Source organism: Thamnophis sirtalis, unplaced genomic scaffold (genome assembly GCF_051295495.1).
Source record: "Thamnophis sirtalis isolate CommonGarterSnake01/CBP01778 unplaced genomic scaffold, rThaSir2_p1.2 scaffold_10, whole genome shotgun sequence".
Classification (NCBI taxonomy): domain Eukaryota; kingdom Metazoa; phylum Chordata; class Lepidosauria; order Squamata; family Natricidae; genus Thamnophis; species Thamnophis sirtalis.
The window spans coordinates 42,859,548-42,880,711 of record NW_028261390.1 but is presented as its reverse complement, the minus strand read 5'-3'; the positions used below and the strand labels follow the sequence as shown (position 1 = coordinate 42,880,711).

Below are 21,164 nucleotides of genomic sequence, written 5' to 3'. Positions count from 1 at the left end.
GAAAATGAGGCAAAGTGCTTATTTTGGGGGTCAAAAGAAAATAACACCTTATCTTATTTTCGGGGAAACATGGTGGCAGCAGCCTTCTCCCCCAGCCAGCCATACTTTGTCAGCAGGCATCCCAGTTACTCCCTTCTCCTCCCTCTTTCCATATATAAGACTGTACCATTTTCCATTTCCTCATGATCCTCAGAAAAGTTGTGCTGAAGCCTCTTCCTCCTCCTCTTCCTCAGCTAATCCACAGAACTGCCTGCCACTTTACTGAAGGAGGCAGGACAAAGGAAGCCATAGACTACTAGGTAAACTGTACCCCCCCACACTGCTCTCCATTCCAGCATGTTTCCAAAGGACCCATCCCTCCAGGAAGTAAGACCACTTCCCAGCCAGCCTTACCTTAGCAGCAGGCAACAGGGTCACTCTTTCATTCTTCCCTCACTGGTTACTACCATTAAGATATTTCAAATTTTGCCTCCATTCTAAAGCAGCCAAAAGTCAGTCACTTACAAGGACTTGCCACCAGCTGATTGGGTGCAAGGGCCAAAGGGGAATGAGGAATAAGTGGGGATACACCCTTCCAACTTTCCTTGTGTCCTACAACCTAAAGGTTTCCAGGAAGTGTAATCAAAAGATGTGGTAGTGTTATCATGGGCTCAACTTTGCCAAATTTCAATGCCCTGGTAATCATGGATCCATGCAGTCTGTAAATATTTTGGCTTATGTTGCTCCAAAAATTGTTATTCTATGATGCAATATTTCATCCAATTTAAGATTACAAGGTATCAACAAGAGTTTAAATAGTATAGAGATTAAACTATATAATGGATATTGATTTCATGAAATTGTTACTGACTTCTGTATTTTTTTCTATTCTAGAATTTGTTATGTAACGGTCTACTGTTATAAATCACCATTAAGTTGTAAGATTTAGTGTCATAAAAATTAAATAAATAAACTGCATTGAGTTCATTACAGAATAGTAAGATTCCATCTACATAACTGCCAATGAAGCAAATCACTGCTTCTTTTTTAGGTAGCATATTTTAAAACAATTTTAAGTATATTGCTCCTCCTTCCCCAGCCCTCCGCCAGGCATTCTTTCATACATACTCTCCACAAGTCATAGAAAATAGGCTCCAAAATGTTACAAAAAATATCTAGAGCAAATTGAAACAGGAACAAAGTTCCAAGCAGAAATGAAATGTCAACTACGCTTTTAAAAAACATGCTACAAAAAGTGTTCAAAATTAAAAACAAAATTAAAAGTTGCTGGATTTGGTAATAATTTACTTTATAAATAGAAAATAACTGATTAATGTTTAACCATTTCCTTAAGAGACATACTGGAGGCAATTCAGCATTATTAGAATCAGAAGTTATATGAATTTTATACATTCGCACATAGTCCAAACCTGATAGTAGATCAGGCCATTAGTAGAAGAATCAGATGAAAACTGTACTTTATCTCCTCTAAACAAAGAATCTCTTTTTATTGTTTGCATGGAACTGGTAAGATAGGAACAAGACATTTGAATGCTATTATAACTTTTATAAACTTTTTTTTAAACAATTTCATAATGGCTTCTTAGCTTTTCTACAGAGAGAAGCAAGGAGAGGAGAGGACTTACCTGCAAACTGAGCATTGTCTCTGTGGCTGCAAAGCTGTAAACATCACAATCACTGAATAGTTGCGAGGTGGCGCCTTCACAAACCTTCTGAATTTGTCTCCATTCATACGGATGACTGAGCGCCTTGAACTCCATTCAATAAGCTGTTCCACCTTCTCTGCTAAAAGATTCTGAAATCAAACACAAAGATAAAGGCTTCATTAAAAAGTTTTAATATGCCAGTTTGCTGAGTATGTGTGTATGTGTATAGATAGATAGATAGATAGATAGATAGATAGATAGATAGATAGATAGATAGATAGATAGATAGATAGATAGATAGATAGATAGATAGATAGATAGATATAGATAGATAGATAGATATAATATAATATAATATAATATAATATAATATAATATAATATAATATAATATAATATAATATAATATAATATAATATAATATAATATAATATAATATAATAATATAATATATTCAAATCCCAGTAAGGGTATGGCTAGCTGATGAGAGCTAAATAGCTTGAAATAGATCTATAATAGTCTCCCTTTATTTATCAGCACAAAAATGCAACACAAAAAAATGGTTTCCTGCCTAGAAGGCTCCTAGGGTGGAGCTAAAAGGCAAAAGGGAAGCAGTATGCTCCCTCCCATATTTGGGCATACCAGGTGCTTTGACATAACACACACACACACACAAAGGGTTTTTCTTTTTGTCAAAGAAGAAAGATGAACAGCCATATAAATTTGCAGAATGAATGAATGAATGGGGAAAAATGAGTATTCTGAAATTACACATGTTGGTCCTTTCAATAGGGAATGATGAACTTGAAGGGGTCCTTGGTGATCTCTGAACTTAGTTGTTTTTTTTGTAAATGTTTCATTACCCAAGCCAGATAACTTCAGTGCTAGTAAGGAGTGGGGTTTGCTCTCAGCTGATATTCTAATAGTTTGCCCTGTCAATGTTGGTGGGGATGGTCTTAAGAGATTCTTTGGTTGAGCTGTTGGCTTGTTCCGCAGTTCCTTGATTGGGGCATTGTTTACTTGATTATTGGTCTGATGTTAATCTTGGAAATAACATATCATCCTCTGGATGCTGATTGCTTATGGGGAGGTATTTTGGTCTTTTTGTTCCCTTTTTTGCTTGTTGATTGTCTCTTTTGCATAGTATGTAGATATTGTTTATGTATACTGGTGGCTAATTTGTCAGAGTGTCAGGTCCCTAAAATTCTTTAGCATTTTTGGACTTGGATTGGTCTAGGATGGTTGGTTTCCCAATTGAAGCTATGGTTAAGTTGTACCATATTTTGTGAAATTAAAGAGTTTTCATCATGTCTTCTGACTGCTGGTTGGTGTTTATGGATAAATTCTGCCAGCCTTCTACATCTTTGTCCTAATAGTTTTGCAGTCACTACACTGTAAGTCATAGATCTCCTTTTTTGTCTCCTCCTGGGGCTGCTAGGTCTCTTGGTGTACTTAGGATGTTTTGAAGGGCTTTGCTAAAACAGCCACTACATAGGACAAACAGGCAGAAGATTAGGTTAATTTCCTCTCTGGTCTGTATTAGTGTACATCTATTGGAAAAAGGAAGTTCTTTTCACTAATGCATTCGGAGAACAAATATTGAAACTAGCCTTTTATATAGGGTAGCAGGATGGGAATATATATATATTCCCACCCTGCTCTACTCAGCTACATCATGTAGTTTATGTTTACATAGTTGTAATGTCATGTAATGTATGGTTGTTGACCAAAAATAATTCATAAATCTTCATGGGGTAAAAGCCACTATCTTGTTTATGATTTATAGAAAATTATACAACTGTTTCCTATTACACTTTTTCAGAGAATATAGCAAACACCCATTGGTTGGTTAAAATGGCAGTTTCTGAGTTGTCAATACACTTATAGATGACATAGTCAGGATTTAGGTGAGAGGATTATCACAGGATTAGAGAGTTGCTGAGTTCCTACCAATATGAAACAGTTGATTCAGAATATCTTGTCATGTTATCAAGGCTGAATGGATAACACATCCTGTTCTGAATAAAATCTCTGGTATCTCTGTTGACACAGGATACTAAGATTTACATAAATCTCTCAAATATACTGTGGCCTCTGCTTGTCCAGTTATATTAGATGCTTTTTAAGTTTTAGACATTTGGATGTAGACAAGAACCTTGAAGAGATGAAGCTTGATAAAAACATCCAAGACAGAAAATGTAGCTGAAGGGCTGCTAGTAGAAAACCTGAATTCAATCATATAAACAATTTTCAAAAACCTTCAATATTTTATTTTTTATCAAAATGTTTGTGTCATCTCAATGTCATCCTCAGATGGCAATGATTATTTGGATGGTGCTGTGTCTCTACTATTTTGAGGCACAGAAAGTTTTACTGGATTGAAAATTCTAACATAGCTTTAAAATATCTTCAAAATAAAATGCTGGCTTCAACACTTTCTTTAAATTGGAAATTGGAATTGGAAAAGTTTATTTATAGGCCGCCCTTTTCCCTGGGGGGACTCAGGGCGGCTTACAACTCATAGGGAAAGGGGATACAAACAATGACACATAAGCACAATACATAATTAAAAAGAACACAACATTCATACCATTCGGGTGGGGATGGATTACAATCTTTAGCCCCAGGCCTGACGGGATAGCCAGATTTTAAGGGCTGCGCGGAAGGTCTGGAGGGTAGTGAGGGTACAAATCTCCACGGGGAGATCGTTCCAAAGGGTCGGAGCTACTACCGAGAAGGCCCTCCTCCGCATGGTTGCCAGTCGACACTGACTGGCAGATGAAATCCAGAGGAGGCCTAATCTATGTGATCTAAATCCAGGAAGACAAAAATATCAGCCCCCTATATTGACAACATCACTCTACGATTTGATAATGTTTGAAGCCTGGATACAGGTTACTGCCAGCCCTGCAAACAGACTAGAATCAACTCCACAAGAAAAATTATACTTTATTGAGATAAGCTTCAATAATGGACCCTAAGGGGTCCATTGTGAGAGAGAGACAGTTTGTGCCATCTCTCTTCTCTTTCTTATAACTTAGTGAATCTGGGAGATGTTTGCCTGGTCACTTCAAACATTATCTAGCTTCCCAGAACGTAAACTATGTCTCACTCCTCTTTGCCTTGGTAACAGTTGCATATTTCTGTCAAGGTCATCTCCAATATTCCAGTCCAGAATAGAACAAAATTACAGAATTGGAAGGAACTTGGAGGTCTTCTAGTCGAACCCTCTGCCAAGCAGGGCACCTTATACCATTCCAGAGAAGTGGCTGTCCAAACTCTTCTTAAAAGCCTCCAGTGATAGAGCACCCACAACTTCTGAATGCAAGTTTTTCCACTGATTAATTGTTCTGCAGGAAATTTCTCCTTAGTTCTAGGTTGCTTCTCTCCTTGAGTTTCCACCCATTGTTTCTTGTCTTGCCTTCTCTTCTAGTACTTTGGAAAATAAGTTGCCCTCCCTCTTCTTTTAGGCAGCCCCTCAAATATTGGAACACTGCTATCATCTCACCCCTAGTCCTTCTTTTTACTAGATTATACATATCCAAATCTTGCATCTTTGTTGCTCTTCTTTGCACTCTTTCCAGAGTCTCAGCTTCTTTTTTTATATTGACATGATCAAAACTAGATGCAGTATTCCAAGTGTGCTCCTACCAAGACCTGTTAATAACACTTTGTGTGATCTTGAGTCTATCCCTGCTTTAAATGCAGCCTAGAATTGGCTTTTTTTGGTGGCTGCAGCAGCCAATACATCTAAATAAATAAGAAAATAATAACACGGATACACACGATCAACTTGGCAAATTATTTATGCTGGGAAGTACATAACAAAATGTACAAAATCCCTGTTGGTTCTGCTGGACCTCTCAGCAGCTCTTGGTTCTACTCACTGAATTATAGTGATTAAAAACAATGCTAATGATGCTAATGAGAAACTCTAGTGATGGAAACTCACAAAAAATGAATCAGTTGATATACATATAAATAAGATGCCATTCACTAAATATACATACATAATACCAACAAATCTATCCAAAGAACACTTATTCAAGGTACATAAGAAAGCTTGAATACAATAAATGGCAGGCTGGAAGAGCTGTTTGCCAACACTGCCAACTGAAAATCATCTTAAGTGGCTAGCAACCTACTGTCTTTGTGATTAATAACTCAAAACAATGTATACAATCTGAAAAATGCATTGTTTCTTTAAAGCATGCCAGCTATATACTAGCAACTGATCAAAGCTGAATTACAGAACAGGGTGAAAAATACTTTTAAAACAGTTAACACATTATTAAAAAGACACACCAAAGAATGTTGTTTAGAAAGTTCAGACTGCCCCAAGAGTTATTGATACAATTTTATAGAAGAATTATTGAGTGTGTCATTTGTACTTCTATAACTGTCTGGTTTGGTACAGCAACCAAACAGGATAGGTACAGACTTCAACAGACAGTTAAGACTGCAGAAAAAACAACTGCAAACAGCCTTCCTTCCATAGACCACCTGTATATTGTGCAGGTCAGAAGGAGGGATGAGAAGATATGGACATAAACTGTTTCACCTCCTCCCTTGGGGTGGTGCAATACGGCATGTCAAAGCAACTAAATATAAGGACAGTTTCCCCCTCATATCATCACTGCTGAACACCTAATTCTCAGAGTGCTATCTAATGTCTGTTTATTTACCCATGTAGTATGGCTATATTATTATTATTTATCCTTATTATCTTCTTTACTCCCCCCCCCATTGATATTATTGTTATTTTTACTATTACTGTTATTGTTATGTTGCATCTCCATGTACACTGATAATTTCTGCACTGGAGCCAAATTCCTTGTGTGTCTAATGTTGAAAATATTAGTTTGTCAGAAATGCATTGACATATGGTTTTGAAAATCAACATAATGTGGCAAACATTTTTATACGATATGATGGTAAAGAAACCTCTTAGACCAGGTTAATAAAAATGTCATTATTTGCATATATGCATTGAACTTTATACTGACAATAAGGCGCTAGTGAGTATAATAATAATACAAGATTTTGAACTCTCACATTTCATAAACATCAAATTACCACAATATTTGTAGCACCAACATCAGTTTCTGATTAATAAAAATTATGTCAACTGAAATAGCAGTTTTACTACCAACATCTTTGCAAAGTTGAAGGCAGTGTGGCAGAAATACGGGGTTTTGTAACACATTTTTTTTGTCATGCATTCATTCTCAGCCCAACTCATCTCATAGGATTGTGGAGAAAATGTAGGAAAGGAGGAGAATTAGGTATGTTTACCACTATTGAGTTACTAATAAAGCCATAGAAGCAGAATATAAATCTAAAGGATAAATAAATTTATGCTGCTCTCAATGCTGAGTATATACTAAGGAAAACTGGTTTGAAAGAAGATAAGCAATATTTGCAACTGAAAGAAGAAATATCAATAGCTTGTGCTATGCTGATGATACACCTTGCTAGCCCAAAATGTGAAGGATCTGCAAGTTCTTGGAATAAAAGTGAAGAAACACAGTGAAAATGGGACTAAAATTAAATATAAAGACTAAAGTAATAATACAAATAATAACCACCATTACAATTGACAAGTAAGATATTAAACTGGGAGATAGCTTCTTCTTTTTTATGAGACATTATCAATAATAAAGCAACAAGCAGTCAAAAATATAATAATAGTAGAGCAGTAATGAAGACCTTGGAAAAGAAATTCAAAAGCTTTGATATATCTACACCTACAAAGATAATAATAGAACAGAAAAAGGTATTCCCTGTGATATTCTATGGAATAGAAACTTGGACTTCGAAGAAACAGGATAGAAAAAGTATTGTTTTTGAACTGTGCTTTGGAGAAGATTACAAAGAATATATAGATAGTGACACTTCCTGAATGTGCCATGGTGAGCTGTTGCCTTGCTGGCTTTCACTGGCCAGCCCAGCAGCTTTTATGAAGAGAATTGCTGTCATAATCTCTCTGGAACAAAGAAGAAGTTGAGATCATCCATATGACCCAGGACAGCTACTCCTCGTGAGTAGACTGCAGAAACTGCCATTTTTATGGTTGACTTATGCATGAAGTGGTGAGAGTCAAGACTACATCACACTCTCATAGCAGCCTTTATGGACATAAAGCCTGACCAAACTTTGTATCTTAATCACGTTTTTGGGATTTTTATTGCATTTTATTTGTTGCATATTGGACAAATTAAGACCCTTTGGACTGGCAAAGTTTTATTGTATTCATTGGGTGAGTTTCTGCCTCCTTAAAAGACCAATGGTGTAAATTTTATTTTAAAGGTTTCAAAAGTCCATGTTTTTTTTTAAACTATGCAGCAAACGGGTGTTTAGTATATGGATTTTAGAAAGTTAATAACAGATTAAGGGACCAGAGGGATTTGGAATTATTTAGAAGATATTTTCTCATGGGAAAAAGTATATTGCTTTTTGTTTTGTTTTCTTTTGTTCTGATAAGGTGACCTTGAAGGCTGGACATAAGAGCCAGAGAACAAAGAAAATGGAGAAGAAATCCTTAGTGCAAATTTTTGAATATTTTTCAATCACATTTTTGGACAGAATGTATCAAATGCTTGATAAAACTGACAGTGCATATTCTGGTAAATTTATAAAACAGCTACAATGAAAGTATGAAATTAATTTAATGTAGTAAAACTGAATCTGATGGATGACTTATTCTCCAAAGGATATGAACAGATATTAAACCAGGAAACTAATCTGGGTAATTATTTCTTCTGGATAGAGAAAAAGCTCTGCCAAGATTTGCAAAACGTTTTTTAGAAGTGACAAACAAAAGCATAATTTTTACTTATTGATAGAAAAGCAATCTACTAAAATTCTGAAGGATTTCCACTTTGAAACATACATGAGAAGCAAACTACCCCTGAGGTTGTTTTTTTGGGGGGGGAGGAGTTGTAGTTTAATGTTTTTTTAAAGAAATCAGGGAAGATTTTATAAGATTGGCTTTTTTGACCAAAGTTAAAAGAAGAAAATAGTCATTTCTCACTCAAAGCACAAATGACCAGGCTAAAATTATCTTACTTAGGATGCACCGGCCTATTTCTCTGGAGGAGGCTGTAATAATGGAAAAGGTGGGAAGAAAGGAAAGAAGATATGGTGACCAGTGGTTTTTTAAAAAGTTTTTATTGTTTTAATTAAAAGAAAACACACAAAAAAAATCATCTTTCATTACATCTTGTAGAAAGCATATCCATTTGGTTACAGGTACATTTCGTGTGTTTCTTCCACAATCACATATATTTCATTCAGTTTAAATTGTACATTTTAGAATTTATGTATTTTACTATCACTATACCACCATTTTCATTTAATAGGGTTTTAAGGACACAGCCACCTACTGGCATTACTTTTTCCAGTCTCAATGAATCTGCCGTAACTTTACATCTTTATAACTTATTCTAGAAAGAAGTCGGTTAAAAAGATACCTAACATTCCCTCTCCCTTTTTTTTCCCTCCCCCAAACTCACAAGTTGATGCTTCTGTCCATTTTACTTTTACTAGTACATCGTACCTGCTTGTATAATTATATATTATCCATTAACATTTCTTTATTATTATTGTAGTTAGCTAAAGATCATTTATTTTTCTCACCTCTCCTCTCCACAGGCCTGAAAAAGATTTACCTTTATAACCACCTCTAAACAGAAATTTATTAACGTGTTAACAAAATAACCATTTAAAATCTAAAACAGTCTAGAAGATATTGACATTTCTAGTTAATAATCACCAAGAATATGTATTAACATTTCCTTCTTCTTCTTATAGTTAAAAGAAAAAAACAACCAATTGTTTGCTATTTATATCACGTCTCCTCTCTTCTGATCCAAATTATTTATACCTTATAACAAGAGCTAAACAAAAATTTATAAGGTTTATAAGTCTTTTCACCAAATTTCAATTTACACTTTATGGCCCGGTTATTTATCCTAATTAAGGTTATCATTTCATTATTAATATCATAGTAAATTATATGTTAATGAATAAACATTAAATGATAATCTAAAACAGTCTAGAAGATACAAAATACTAAAATCCCTACTTATTAATCATCAAAAATCATCAATCTTATCGACTAGCATTATCAACCAGTGTCTTTCCAGTAGCAAAATGTTCCTTTCTCTTTTGCCAGCAGTTGTGTCAATTCTCTTTTTAGCACCTTTTCAGAGTTTAAAACTTCTCTCCGCACTTTGTAGCTTGAAGGATTTCTCATGTAGTTTCGTTGCCCTTGAATTGTTATTAACGTAGGCTTAACTGTAGTTGTCAAAGTTATTTCTGGATGTATTTGTCTTCTTAATTCCATCTTTTTCACTCTCTTTTTTTCTCCTGCACCTTGGAATTTGGGAAAAAGCTCCAAGTTGTCAAAGTCACTTTTCCAGGTTCCCTTCTTTTCACTTTCACTCACATTTACTCCATTAATAGGTTTATCTAGCATCTTGTCTTTGTTTTTTGTATTTTCATTCTCTTCTTTAATCTCTGGGGCTCCAACCCCCTCCTCTTTTACTGTGGTACCCCATAGTCTGTCCCATTTCTTAGCAAATCTCTCAAGTCCTTCTGAAATATTTTGGAGTCCAGCCAGGATGTTTTGGATTATTACATTTTCTTCATCTGAATATTGATCCATTTTTCAAAATGTAAAGGAGGAATATAAAGAAAAAAAGAAAAAGGAATCTGCCACTCTGGCCTGTGAATAATTTTTGAGGGATATATCTATATTTATTTTAAATCTTAAACACAAGTTCTTTTGTGATTTTCGAAGTAGAAGGGTTCTTGTCTCTTTCTTTTCTTTTCCTTCTCTTGCCAAAATATTTTCCAAGAGCAGCTGCAAAACACTATTCATTTAAGTCTTTATCAGGTTTTATAAACAAGAATCCAAACCCTTCCATTGCAAAGTCAGTGAAACCAAATAGAAAAGAACAAAGGATACATTGTTTCAAAAAAACCTTCAGGCTTAGGCTTTCAAATGGCAGATTCGATTATTATTATTTTATGCTTTTTCCTTAAGTATCTTTAGTATAATTTTATAACAAATAGAAGGAGAAATTTGTTAAAGTAAGAAAAAGTTTTGGTTTAAGCCAAAAGAAAAAGTTAAGGTAGGAAAAAAGATCAGTCCATAGACTTCAAGAGGAGAAGCAGGAAACGTTGCAATCACTTCAATCCACAAAACATTGTTACAAGCAAGAACAAAAAACTTTCTAAGGCAGTCCAATAGGGATTGAATTCGCCGCTTTATTCTTGCTTAGAGGACTAATTTTTTTTAAAAAAAGTTTCTTAGGGCAATCTTGAGAAAGAAAGAAAAAAACCTCACCAGATGGAACACTTTCACTTCTTCTCTTCCTTCGGGAGCCGTCTCTGACTATGTCAACCTGGGGGCTGCCTGTTTGCTGCCAGTTAGAAGCGCTACCCTTGGGTCGATCAGGGACTTTGCGATGTCCCTGCGACCAGCAAGGTTTTGTCTTCCCAGTCACCGTCTCTTCGGGACGGTGTAGGTCCTGCCAGACAAGGGCAAAAGTGTCATCGGCGGACTCGGACTAAGTCCGCACGATGTTCCATCGCGACGTTGGCTCATGGTGACCAGTGTTAATGAGTGCATAGTTTAAAGACCTGTAGGATCACATTAGAAAGAGATAATTGTTAGAATATTCATGACTGGGAGAGACATGGTAACAAGGTCAGCTAATGAATACGCATAGCAACTAAGTCAGCCAATAAGAGCTTAAACAAATGTGAGTCTGTGCTTAGAATTGAAACTGAAAATTCTCTGCTGTACCGCTACTTGTATTCTCCTTGTAACTTCTACCATGTTGAAAGAATCTACTATTGGTATTGTACATTTATTCATCTGTTATTATGCATATAAAGAAGTTAATGAATCCAGCAGAATCAGTTATCTGTGTGTGCTTTCTGGATTTGATTTTTCTGCAATAACTCTGACAATAATCGTGGAGAAAATCTATCTATGTAGTTGCTAAGTTGCCACATACTTGATGGTATATAATCAAGCAGCTTTGTATATTTTGTTTCAAAATATGAAACTATATATAACGCATCAGTTAATTTCATTCCATTATCCCAGAAACATCCATTTTAATTGATTCTTTAGTTCTCAAAAGTAATTAATTTGCATGGAATGCATTATTTTTAACCAAATATATTGAGATTTTTACCCCAAGAACTTTCCCATATGGAGCCCAATCATTTCCCCTCATTAACGTCTTATTGGTCCAAGCTATTTTCTCTTCTAGCACATTCAGGCTAACAGATCTTCTCTTATGAAAAATCACATCTTTAATATATTAAAATATTTTAAACCAGGGATCACTAAAATTTGGAATTCAGGCATGAAACACAGCCTTATTATCTTCTGCAAGACCACAAAATTGCTTCAGTGGGGCAGTATCTTTCAAGGGGGACACAGATGGAAATGAGAGTAAGAAGCTTCTTGGAGAGAAACCAATACCACCCCATGCATTCTTAAATGTCCCCAACGAAAGGAATAGTCTGAACTTGCACTGTCATAACATGAAGAATGCATTTTGGAATATTTTGAAGGTATTTTGTGGCTTGAAGATTACCCAGCAGTTAGTGGTGGGTTTCAAAAAAATTTAGGACCTCTTCTGTAGGTGTGGCCTGTTTTGTGAGAGTGGCTTGATGGCCATGTGACTGGGTGGGTGTGGCTTGGCAGTCATGTGACTGGGTGGGAGTGGCTTATCAGTCATGTGACTGGGTGGGTATGGCCAACTTGCAAAATATGGTGAAACTCATTTAACAATGCTCTTGCTTAGCAACCAAAATGTTGGCTCAGAAACTCTGGCATTTGAAGCATGGAAGTCTTAAAGCTGTTAAGTTACAAGACCCTTGCACCCCTAACCCTTTAGGAAAAAAAAAAACCAGGGGTGTTAAAACGTGACAGCTTTAAGACTTGTGGACTTCAACTCCCAGAATTAATTAATTAATTAATTAATACATACATACATACATACATACATACATACATACATACGGAATTTTTATGACTCACCAGCATATGCATCTATAGATAAAAGTATGCCAATAAAATGTACATTCATTTCACTGTCTCCCATCTATGATCCAGCTAGAAGTATTCATCCATCCATCTTTAAAATGACCTTCATCTTGACAATATTCATGTTACATTTAGCATAAAAGATAGGTAGTGGATACTGCATATCAAACATTTTGTATATCATCTTAAAACATGCTCACTAAATATAGGAATTCCATATAACACCAAACAGAAAATTCTTTTCCTATAAAACAAATTAATTCATTGCAACATATTGTTCTTCCCTTGATATGTACTTTTAAAAAAATTTAAGATGAATGGTAATCTAACTAGTTTCCTCCTCTTGCTGTCTTAATGTTATTACATTTCAGAACCTAAAAAGCCTCTTTTGATTGACCTCTTAAACCAGTGACAATAGATGAAGGTAAGATTCTGCAACTTGCTTGCCGTGTCGTTGGATCACAGCCCATTAAGATCCAGTGGCTCAAAGCTGGAAGAGAGCTTAGATCCTCTGAAAAATACAGCTTCAGCTTTGTAAATGGAACAGCTCTCTTAGAGATCCAAGCAGTTACTAAAACTGATTCTGCAGAATATGTGTGCAAAGTCAAAAGTCTTCTAAGTCAAAAGTGGCAGTGAAAGGTACAGTTAAATTGAATATTTAGAGAGAGAGAACAATAAAAGGCTGCCTGATCCTCGCTCGCTCGCCGGGAAGCTCGGAGAAGAGCGCAAAGTCCAGCAGAGGCAGGAAAGTTCTTCCAGTCCGACAGCCCCCACCACTTCTGGATGTCTATTGCAGACACGAGGAGCGCACAGAGAAGAGTGCGAAGTCCAGCAGAGGCACGAAGGTTCTCGGCACTCCCGAGGTGTGCCCAGGTGACAAGCCTCCCCATTCCTCCTCCTCCTCCTCACTCCCCAAAGGCTCTTCTCCTCCTTCCCAGAGCTCAGCGGGAGCTGGGCACAAGGGATGGGAGGAAAACCACACCTTGGAAAACTTTGCCAGGAAGGGAGGCGGGGAACCAGTGGGGGATCCCCTGGAATGCCCCTATGCTTTGCTGGTGGTCACGTCTCCTAGGCAAGTTCAGGGAGGTCCTAGGAGTACGGCCACGCTGCACAACCTACCGCCCGTGATCAGCGATGGAATGGGCGGAGGAAGCGAGCGAAGGGGTGGGGCAGGTGTGAGGAACAGATTCTAACCAGTATGGTAGATTTGTGGAACCTCTTCTACCAAACCGGTTAGAACCAGCAGAAACCCACCCCTGCCAACAGTGCTTTAAACACTCAAAAAACCCACCAAGGAAACGGTGAGAATTAAGCAATTAAACTGGGATGTAAACAAGAAACTGACAATCAGAAGGACTAGGACTAGATTAAAGAACAAGAGCTAGAGGACATGCCAGAAAGGACCAAGAAAAAGGCACACTCCAGAAGAACCAAATGCTTTTACACTACCTCCTTCCAGAAGCATCCAAAGGTCAATTAGAACAACAGTATCATTTTCTGTTCTGTGATTCACTCAATAGGGCACACACAGAGATTTCAACAGCTCTTGACAGTCACATAAATGAGAAATGGCTGCAAGTCAGAATCCAATTTCAACCTGATTTCAGATACTGTGAGATATGCTCACATAAACAACACTAGATCTACAGATATCCAAATGGTCACTGGGCTTATATTTCTTTTAAAGTGTCTTTTTGTCTCTTAGTAAATACTGTTGAAATGGAGAAAAATGTACAAAGAATTATGTGTAAACCAAAGCATTGTCCATCCAATAAGGAACCAACATCATACAGATTCAACTGCAAATATTTCAACCAACATTATTAACACAAGCCAGGTGCTGATTATTGCAAAGAAGAAAAGTACATAAATACAACAAAGTTGTTAGACCAGAAGTACTTATCTGTGCCTTCAAAATGAACCATACATTTGACCAGGTACGCATAGAAATAATTCATTAAGCAAACAGCAGGAGCCAGAGAATTGTTGAAAGCCGTGAGCTCAAATGAAGAAACCATATTCAGAATAATAACACTAGATACATGTTACCTCCTACTCGGGTACAAAATCCAAACCATTCACAACAGACTGAAAAGGCAGACCCATCAGAACAGAACTAATACCATGCCCAACTAATAATGAGCAGTTTCCAAAAAGCATCCAATCACCAAACCCACAGAATTCATGACTGTACCAGTGGTATGTGCCTGCTGAAAGCACCATGTACCGTTCCGGTACAGTGCTCCGAAGGGCCCACCTGCCCATCCACTCTCCTTACCTATATTTGAGCTGTTCGGGCTTCTGTGCACTGCGCCTGTGCAATGCTCCACCAAGCAGCTGGAGCGTCACAGAGAGTTGCAGGCAGTAAGTACGCATGTGTATCCTGTGCACGTTCCTGTAGTGAATGCCCAGCCCTGTTGCACCGTGCCGGTTGCAACGGGATCCGGAAACCATCACTGGACTGTACAAAGGGCAAAGCAAATCTTACTTCTAGATTTTTGAATTAAAGAAGTCTTATTGGAACAGACAATCAGATGTTTGCAGCAATTGTAATTTACATTTCAGTGCAGATCTTCCTAAACTTGGAAGCCTCTGCCCTGAAAAGGTATATACAAAAAATAAAAACAAAACAAAAAACTAAGCTATTGCTATTCCATGAACTCAGTGAGATCAGTCTTACCAGGACTTCTGGGAAGAATGAAACATTGAAAATAGCTCTGTGTAAGGGAAGCTGATGATTGTAGCTAAGAACATGGAACTGATGAACAGATTGGCTCCTTTAATTCTTTCTGAACCCAGAAAGAATGTGAATCAACCAAACTGCACTCCATATGGTTGCTCTTCAGAAGGAAACTCCAAGGTAGTGGTTGCTGAAGAGTGGGGGTGTTGGAAGCAGGAGAAATTTGCCATAGTTGTTCAAGCCAAAATTGGAGCTTTCAAATGGACAATTCCTTTACTAATCTCAAAGGTGCTTTTTCAGGAGGCAACTGGACATTCTTGTTTTTTCTTTGAAGACATTTTGCTTCTCATCCAAGAAGCTTCCTCAGCTCTGACTAGATGGGGAGCAATGGAAGGATTTATATTTCTCGCAAACAGCTGGTTATTTGGATCCTTTTTGAGGGTTGTTGAAGCATTTGGATGTTTATAGTACAGACCTTTAGCTATTCAATTTGGGATGAATACCTTTCAAATGGTGTAGAAGTATGAACGGATTTCCAGAAAAAAATTCAGACTATAGGAACTATTAGCACTATTAACTATTCAGGGATCCCAAGGACACAGGTAAAATTCTGAGTGCTTCAACAACCCTCAAAAAGGATGCAAATGACCAGCTGTCTGCAATGAATATAAATCCTTCCATTCTCACCCCTCCCAATCAGAGGGAAGAAGCTTCTTGGATGAGAAGTGAAATGTCTTAAAAAAAACAAACAAGAAAGCCCAATTGCCTCCTGAAAAAGCACCTTTGGGACAACCATGACCTGGATGACTGAGAATCAGTACAGACTTTCTTTGCTGAGTTAATAGGCATTTTTCTGATATCACCTAATAATTTTTTTAAAGAGGTTAAGACACCTTTGAAATGACAAGTGAGTGAAAATAGTGGGTGAGTGCCTTCAAAGCTTAATATAAGAAAATGTTTCTTTAAGTCTTTTAAGAATTTAAAATAAGAATGAAAAAGGAAGACAAGACAGGCTATAGAAAGTTTTAAACAACATGGGCTCTGGAAATATTGGAATATTTGATTTTGAATAAGATTTTGAAATTAATTTTCAGGTTAAATGTAGTTTTGTGGAAAGAAAAATTATTTTTGATACTGGATATATAACAAGAAAAATATGATAAGCAACTTATAATGGTGAACCAAAGCTTTTTGAAGAATTGCAATAAGACTTTAAACTACTGATATCAGCTGTGTTGTCTGTTCTTAAGAACAGTCTGTTCCCACATAAAGCTGCTATATAAAAGGATTTGTAATAAAATATGAGAATGTGAATAAGAATTTGCCATTAGGAATACAAAAACTGTGAGAGTCTTAAAACTTAAGAACAAAATAAGAATGTCAATTTCAGAGAGTAATTGAAATGTTTTTTTTTTCCTTGCTGGACTTAAAAAAGAGGTTCTTTAAAAGTTTTGTTGAAATTTGAAACAAGGATCAACAATTATTTGAATGGATTAAGGAGCAACATTGTTTTTATGCAAAAGGAAGAAACATAGAGATGTTTACTTGATCATGGTTGAAATGGAACATGTTATTTTTGGATGGGGTTTTTTTTTTGGACCTGCTGACTAGAAAGATGTTGTGCTTTGGATTTGCATACAGTTGGCATAGTGTTTCAGTTTTTTTCCCTACAGTCACTTTATGTATCCTAATCTGACAGCAGTTAAGTGGGCTTTGCATCTGATTGTCTTTTCCATAAAGCAAGAAATGTTTATGAACTTATTCTCTTTAAAGGAGAAATTCTCCCTTTTTGTTATTTTAAATTCAGCCTTTTGTTTATACTCTGATATTGGGACCACTTTATGACTTTTAAATATGTATTTGTTTACAGTTATGAGTTAAGATATGGCATGATGACTAACATTTTTAATTAATGTTATTTCAGGGCTGTTTGGACTCCTTACTAACTCTTCGGTTGGAGACAATGCTACTTATTGGATTTGCCTGTACTTAAGCATTGAGTTATAGGACAAAGAGGTTTATATCTGTTAATTAAGATGAAGTGAAATGATAGTGATAGTATAACTTGTACTAATGAAATTGCTTTCTTGATTTTTTTTTTCTCTCTATTTTTTCTTATGTATTTTCTTTATCTATTATTCACTCTATTTGTTACTTCTTTTATATCATCTTTTACTATTGTAATTAAAACTTTTAATAAAATTATGAAAAAGAGATAAGTCTTTTAAGCCACCTGATTTTTGAAACAAAAGGAAGTTCAATGGGTTTGGAAAAGGCTTGTGAATTAATTATAAACTATTCAGTAGAAAGCTCAAAAGTAAGAAAATACCATTGGTTTACCTCAAGGATCCTTTTCTGTGCACTGTGGAAGAGTCCAAGCAACGGGTTAATTCAGTCTGGTTGCCCTGGGACTGAGGAATCTTTTTCCTTGGCTACGCCTCCTGGTGTTGCTAGTCCCCAGAATTTTGAGATGGTCTGGAACTGTGAAGACTGGAAACGTGAAGAAGCATAGGATGGGAAGTCCAGCTGCCACGATGGTCCCGAATCCCTGGATGGTTCAGCCACGGTGGGTTGGACTCTCTCGCAGTACACATAAAAGGACCTTTCAGGTAAACCAATGGTTTTTTCCTGTGCACTGCTTGGAGAGTCCAAGCAACGGGACATACCCAAGTTATGTGCCATCTGGGCGGGCAGAGAGGCAGTCCCAGGATTCGGTCATGGAAACAACTGCTTGGAGGATCCTCCTGCCGAAAGAGGCTTCAGCCGAAGCATAAATATCTAATTTATAGTTCTTGACAAAGGGCAATGGTGAAGACCAAATGGCCGCTCTGCAAATGTCGACAATGGAGACCTGGGTAGTCCAGGCCGCAGTGGTGGCTGCGCTTCTTGTAGAGTGGGCAGTGATGTGCCTAGGCACCGCCCTGGACCGGTGTTCGTAGGCCGCAGCAATACATGCTCTCAGCCACCTGACTACCGTAGAAGATGACACCTTCCTGCCCAAGGAGCCAGGCTGGAACAACATGAATAGGACCTCTGACTTGCGGAAGTCTGCAGTCCGTTTGATGTAGATCCGCAGGGCCCGCCTGACATCCAACTTGTGCCAGGTGCGTTCCCTCGGGTGAGCTGGACGCGGGCAGAAGTTAGCCAAGAGGATCTCCTGTGCCCTGTGGAACCACGTATTAACCTTTGGAATGAAGGATGGATCTAGGTGCAGGACAACCCTGTCAGGATCGATAATACACAGGTCTTGTCGAACTGACGGGGCCGCCAGTTATGATATGTGCCTCGCAGATGTTATAGCGATGAGGAAGGCAGTTTTCAAGGAGAGATGGCAAAGAGACGAGGTACGCAGAGGCTCAAAGGGTGGTGATGTAAGGGTGGGGTTACAGTGCACCGTTGGTGGACGCAAGTTGGAGGCGCTCTTGAAGAAGCAGTGAACCCTGGGAATCTTGTTGAGGGCCAGAGCTGGATCGCCGGACCAAACGGTGGAGAGAGCTGCCACCTGGCAATGAAGAGTATTTGGAGCGAGGCCCTTTTCAAAGCCTCCTTGAAGGAAATCCAAGATGCAGGATACTGGAACGTTGGCTGGGTCAAGATGGTAGGAGTCACACCACTTGGCGAAGGCAGCCCAGGATGAGTCATAGTTTCTGGTCATTGAGGGGCGTCTGGAGGCTTGAATGGTACGTACCACCTCCTCCGACAGGCCCTTGCTCCTCAGGAGGTCCCTCTCAAGTGCCAGACGGCTAGCTGTAGCCACTGGGGGTCCGAATGGATGATGGCCCCCTGGCTGAGGGAGACCTGAGCCCAAGGAATTCGCCATGGAGGGGACACCGACAGGCTGACAAGGTCGGCGTACCATGACCTCCGAGGCCAGTGGAGTGACACGAGGACCACCTCCGCCCTCTCTGCGATGACCTTGCCAATAATTTGAGGAAGAAGGGGAAGGGGGAAATGCATACAGCAGACCCCAGGGCCAGCTGCATCGAAGAGCATCCGTCCCCTCCAACCCCAGAGAGTGGAAGCAGGAGAAGTAGCGCTGGAGCTGCATGTTCTCCCTGGTGGTGAACAGGTCGATCACTGTGTGCCAAATCTGCGGAACAGCTGGCGGAAGAGAGCTGGGTCCAGACGCCACTCCGCAGTGTCTATGGTGGTCCTGCTGAGCCAATCTGCCTGAGTGTTGTCCACTCCAGATATGTGGTCGGAACGAATGGATGCTACATGATGTTCCGCCCAGCGGTCCAGGGCCTCGGCCTCCGCCATGAGTCTTTTGGACCTGGTGCCGCCCTGGCAGTTTGCATGTGCCTTGGTGGCCACATTGTCCATCATCAGAACAACGTGTTGATGTCGAATGTCCTGGTGGAAGTGTCATAGTGCTAGTCTCGTAGCCTGCAGTTCCAAGAAGTTGATGTTGCAGGTAGCCTCTGACAGAGACCACTTGTCCTGAGTCACTAGGTGTCCTATGTGTGCCCCCCAGCTGGTGAGGCTGGCATCGGTTGTGATGACCACCCTGGTGGGTTCTTTGAACAGGTGTCCCTTGAGAAGAGCTGACGACCACCACCACCTGAGGGATGTCTTCACCACTGGGGGGGGGATGCATACCTTCATGGATGAATTGCTCCTGTTGGCTCTCTTGTGAGGTAAGAGGAGCCACTGTAACGCTCTGGAATGAAGTCGGGCCCAGGGAAAGACCGAGATGCAGGATATCATCTTTCCTTGTGGGTCATGGATAGGAGACCGTCTATTCTATCCTGGGAGAGGAACATCCTGCACTCTGAGGTGTCTATGACCACCCCCAGATTAGTCTGGTGGTTGGGATGTGATGACTTTTCTGCAGGTTCAAGGAGAACCCGTGACTTCTGAGGGCCCTCATAGTTATGTGGAGATCCCATAAGGCTTGTTGCCTGGACAACGACTGGATGAGTATATCATCCAGTAACATTGGAGCTGTATAGGTCTGCACCTGAGTTGTGCTGCAACAACTGACAGTACCTTTGTGAAGATCCTGGGTGCTGACGATAGGCCGAAGGGAAGGGCCCTGTATTGGTAGTGCTGGCCAGCATAATAGAACCGCAGGAAGCTTCTGTGCTGGGGCCGTATGGGGATGTGGAGGTATGCCTCCTTCAAATTGATGGAGGTGAGGAAGTCCCCCTGGCGGATCCCCACCAGGATGGATTGCAGGGACTGCATCTTGAACCTCCTGTATGCGATATGACGATTGAGGCTCTTGAGGTCCAAGATGGCCCTCCACCCCCCTGAGTTTTTGGGTACCAGAAAGAGGATGGAATAAAATTCCCTCCCTTCCTGGTATGGAGGAACCTGCTCCACCGCGTTGATTTCCAGTAGATGGTGGATCTCTCAATTCATGAGTTCCCTCTTGAAATGGCAAGAGGGAGTTGGGCAGCAGATGAAGTTCTGAAGGGGCTGGGAGAGGAACTTCAAGGAGAGCCCCTCTCTGACGGTCTGGAGGACCCAGGCATCCTCCGTAGTCAGAGCCCAATAGGAGGCAAACAGCTGGAGTTGACCCCCTATGGGTGCAGAGTGCTGATGGTCACTTATGGAAGGGCCTGTTGGAGGCCCCGCCTCGGTAGGGTTTGCGGTAGTTGAACTGCTGCTTACCCTTGTCCCGAAAGGACTGCCTGTCCTGGAATCTATCACCCGACTGGCCAGTCGGTCTGCTGGGAGGAGTGAAGGAGGGGCCTGCCATGTCTTTAGTACAAAAGGGCTACCTCTTGAAGTAGGGATCCGATTTGCGGTGCTGCTTCTCATGT

At 39.2% G+C, this 21,164-nt stretch overlaps 1 protein-coding gene and 1 pseudogene across 2 annotated transcripts in view; both read right to left on the bottom strand.

The window, feature by feature from the left end:
• The window catches only part of LOC148043872 (uncharacterized), an 802,025-nt pseudogene that overhangs the window by 549,142 nt on the left and 231,719 nt on the right, over positions 1–21,164 (bottom strand).
• The window catches only part of TUSC3 (tumor suppressor candidate 3), a 163,057-nt gene that overhangs the window by 101,263 nt on the left and 40,630 nt on the right, over positions 1–21,164 (bottom strand). For both annotated transcript variants that reach the window (XM_087724456.1, XM_087724455.1), the window contains exon 2: positions 1,626–1,795. In XM_087724456.1, the coding sequence (XP_087580582.1) occupies positions 1,626–1,795 (170 nt within the window). The remainder of the gene's footprint in view (positions 1–1,625; positions 1,796–21,164) is intronic.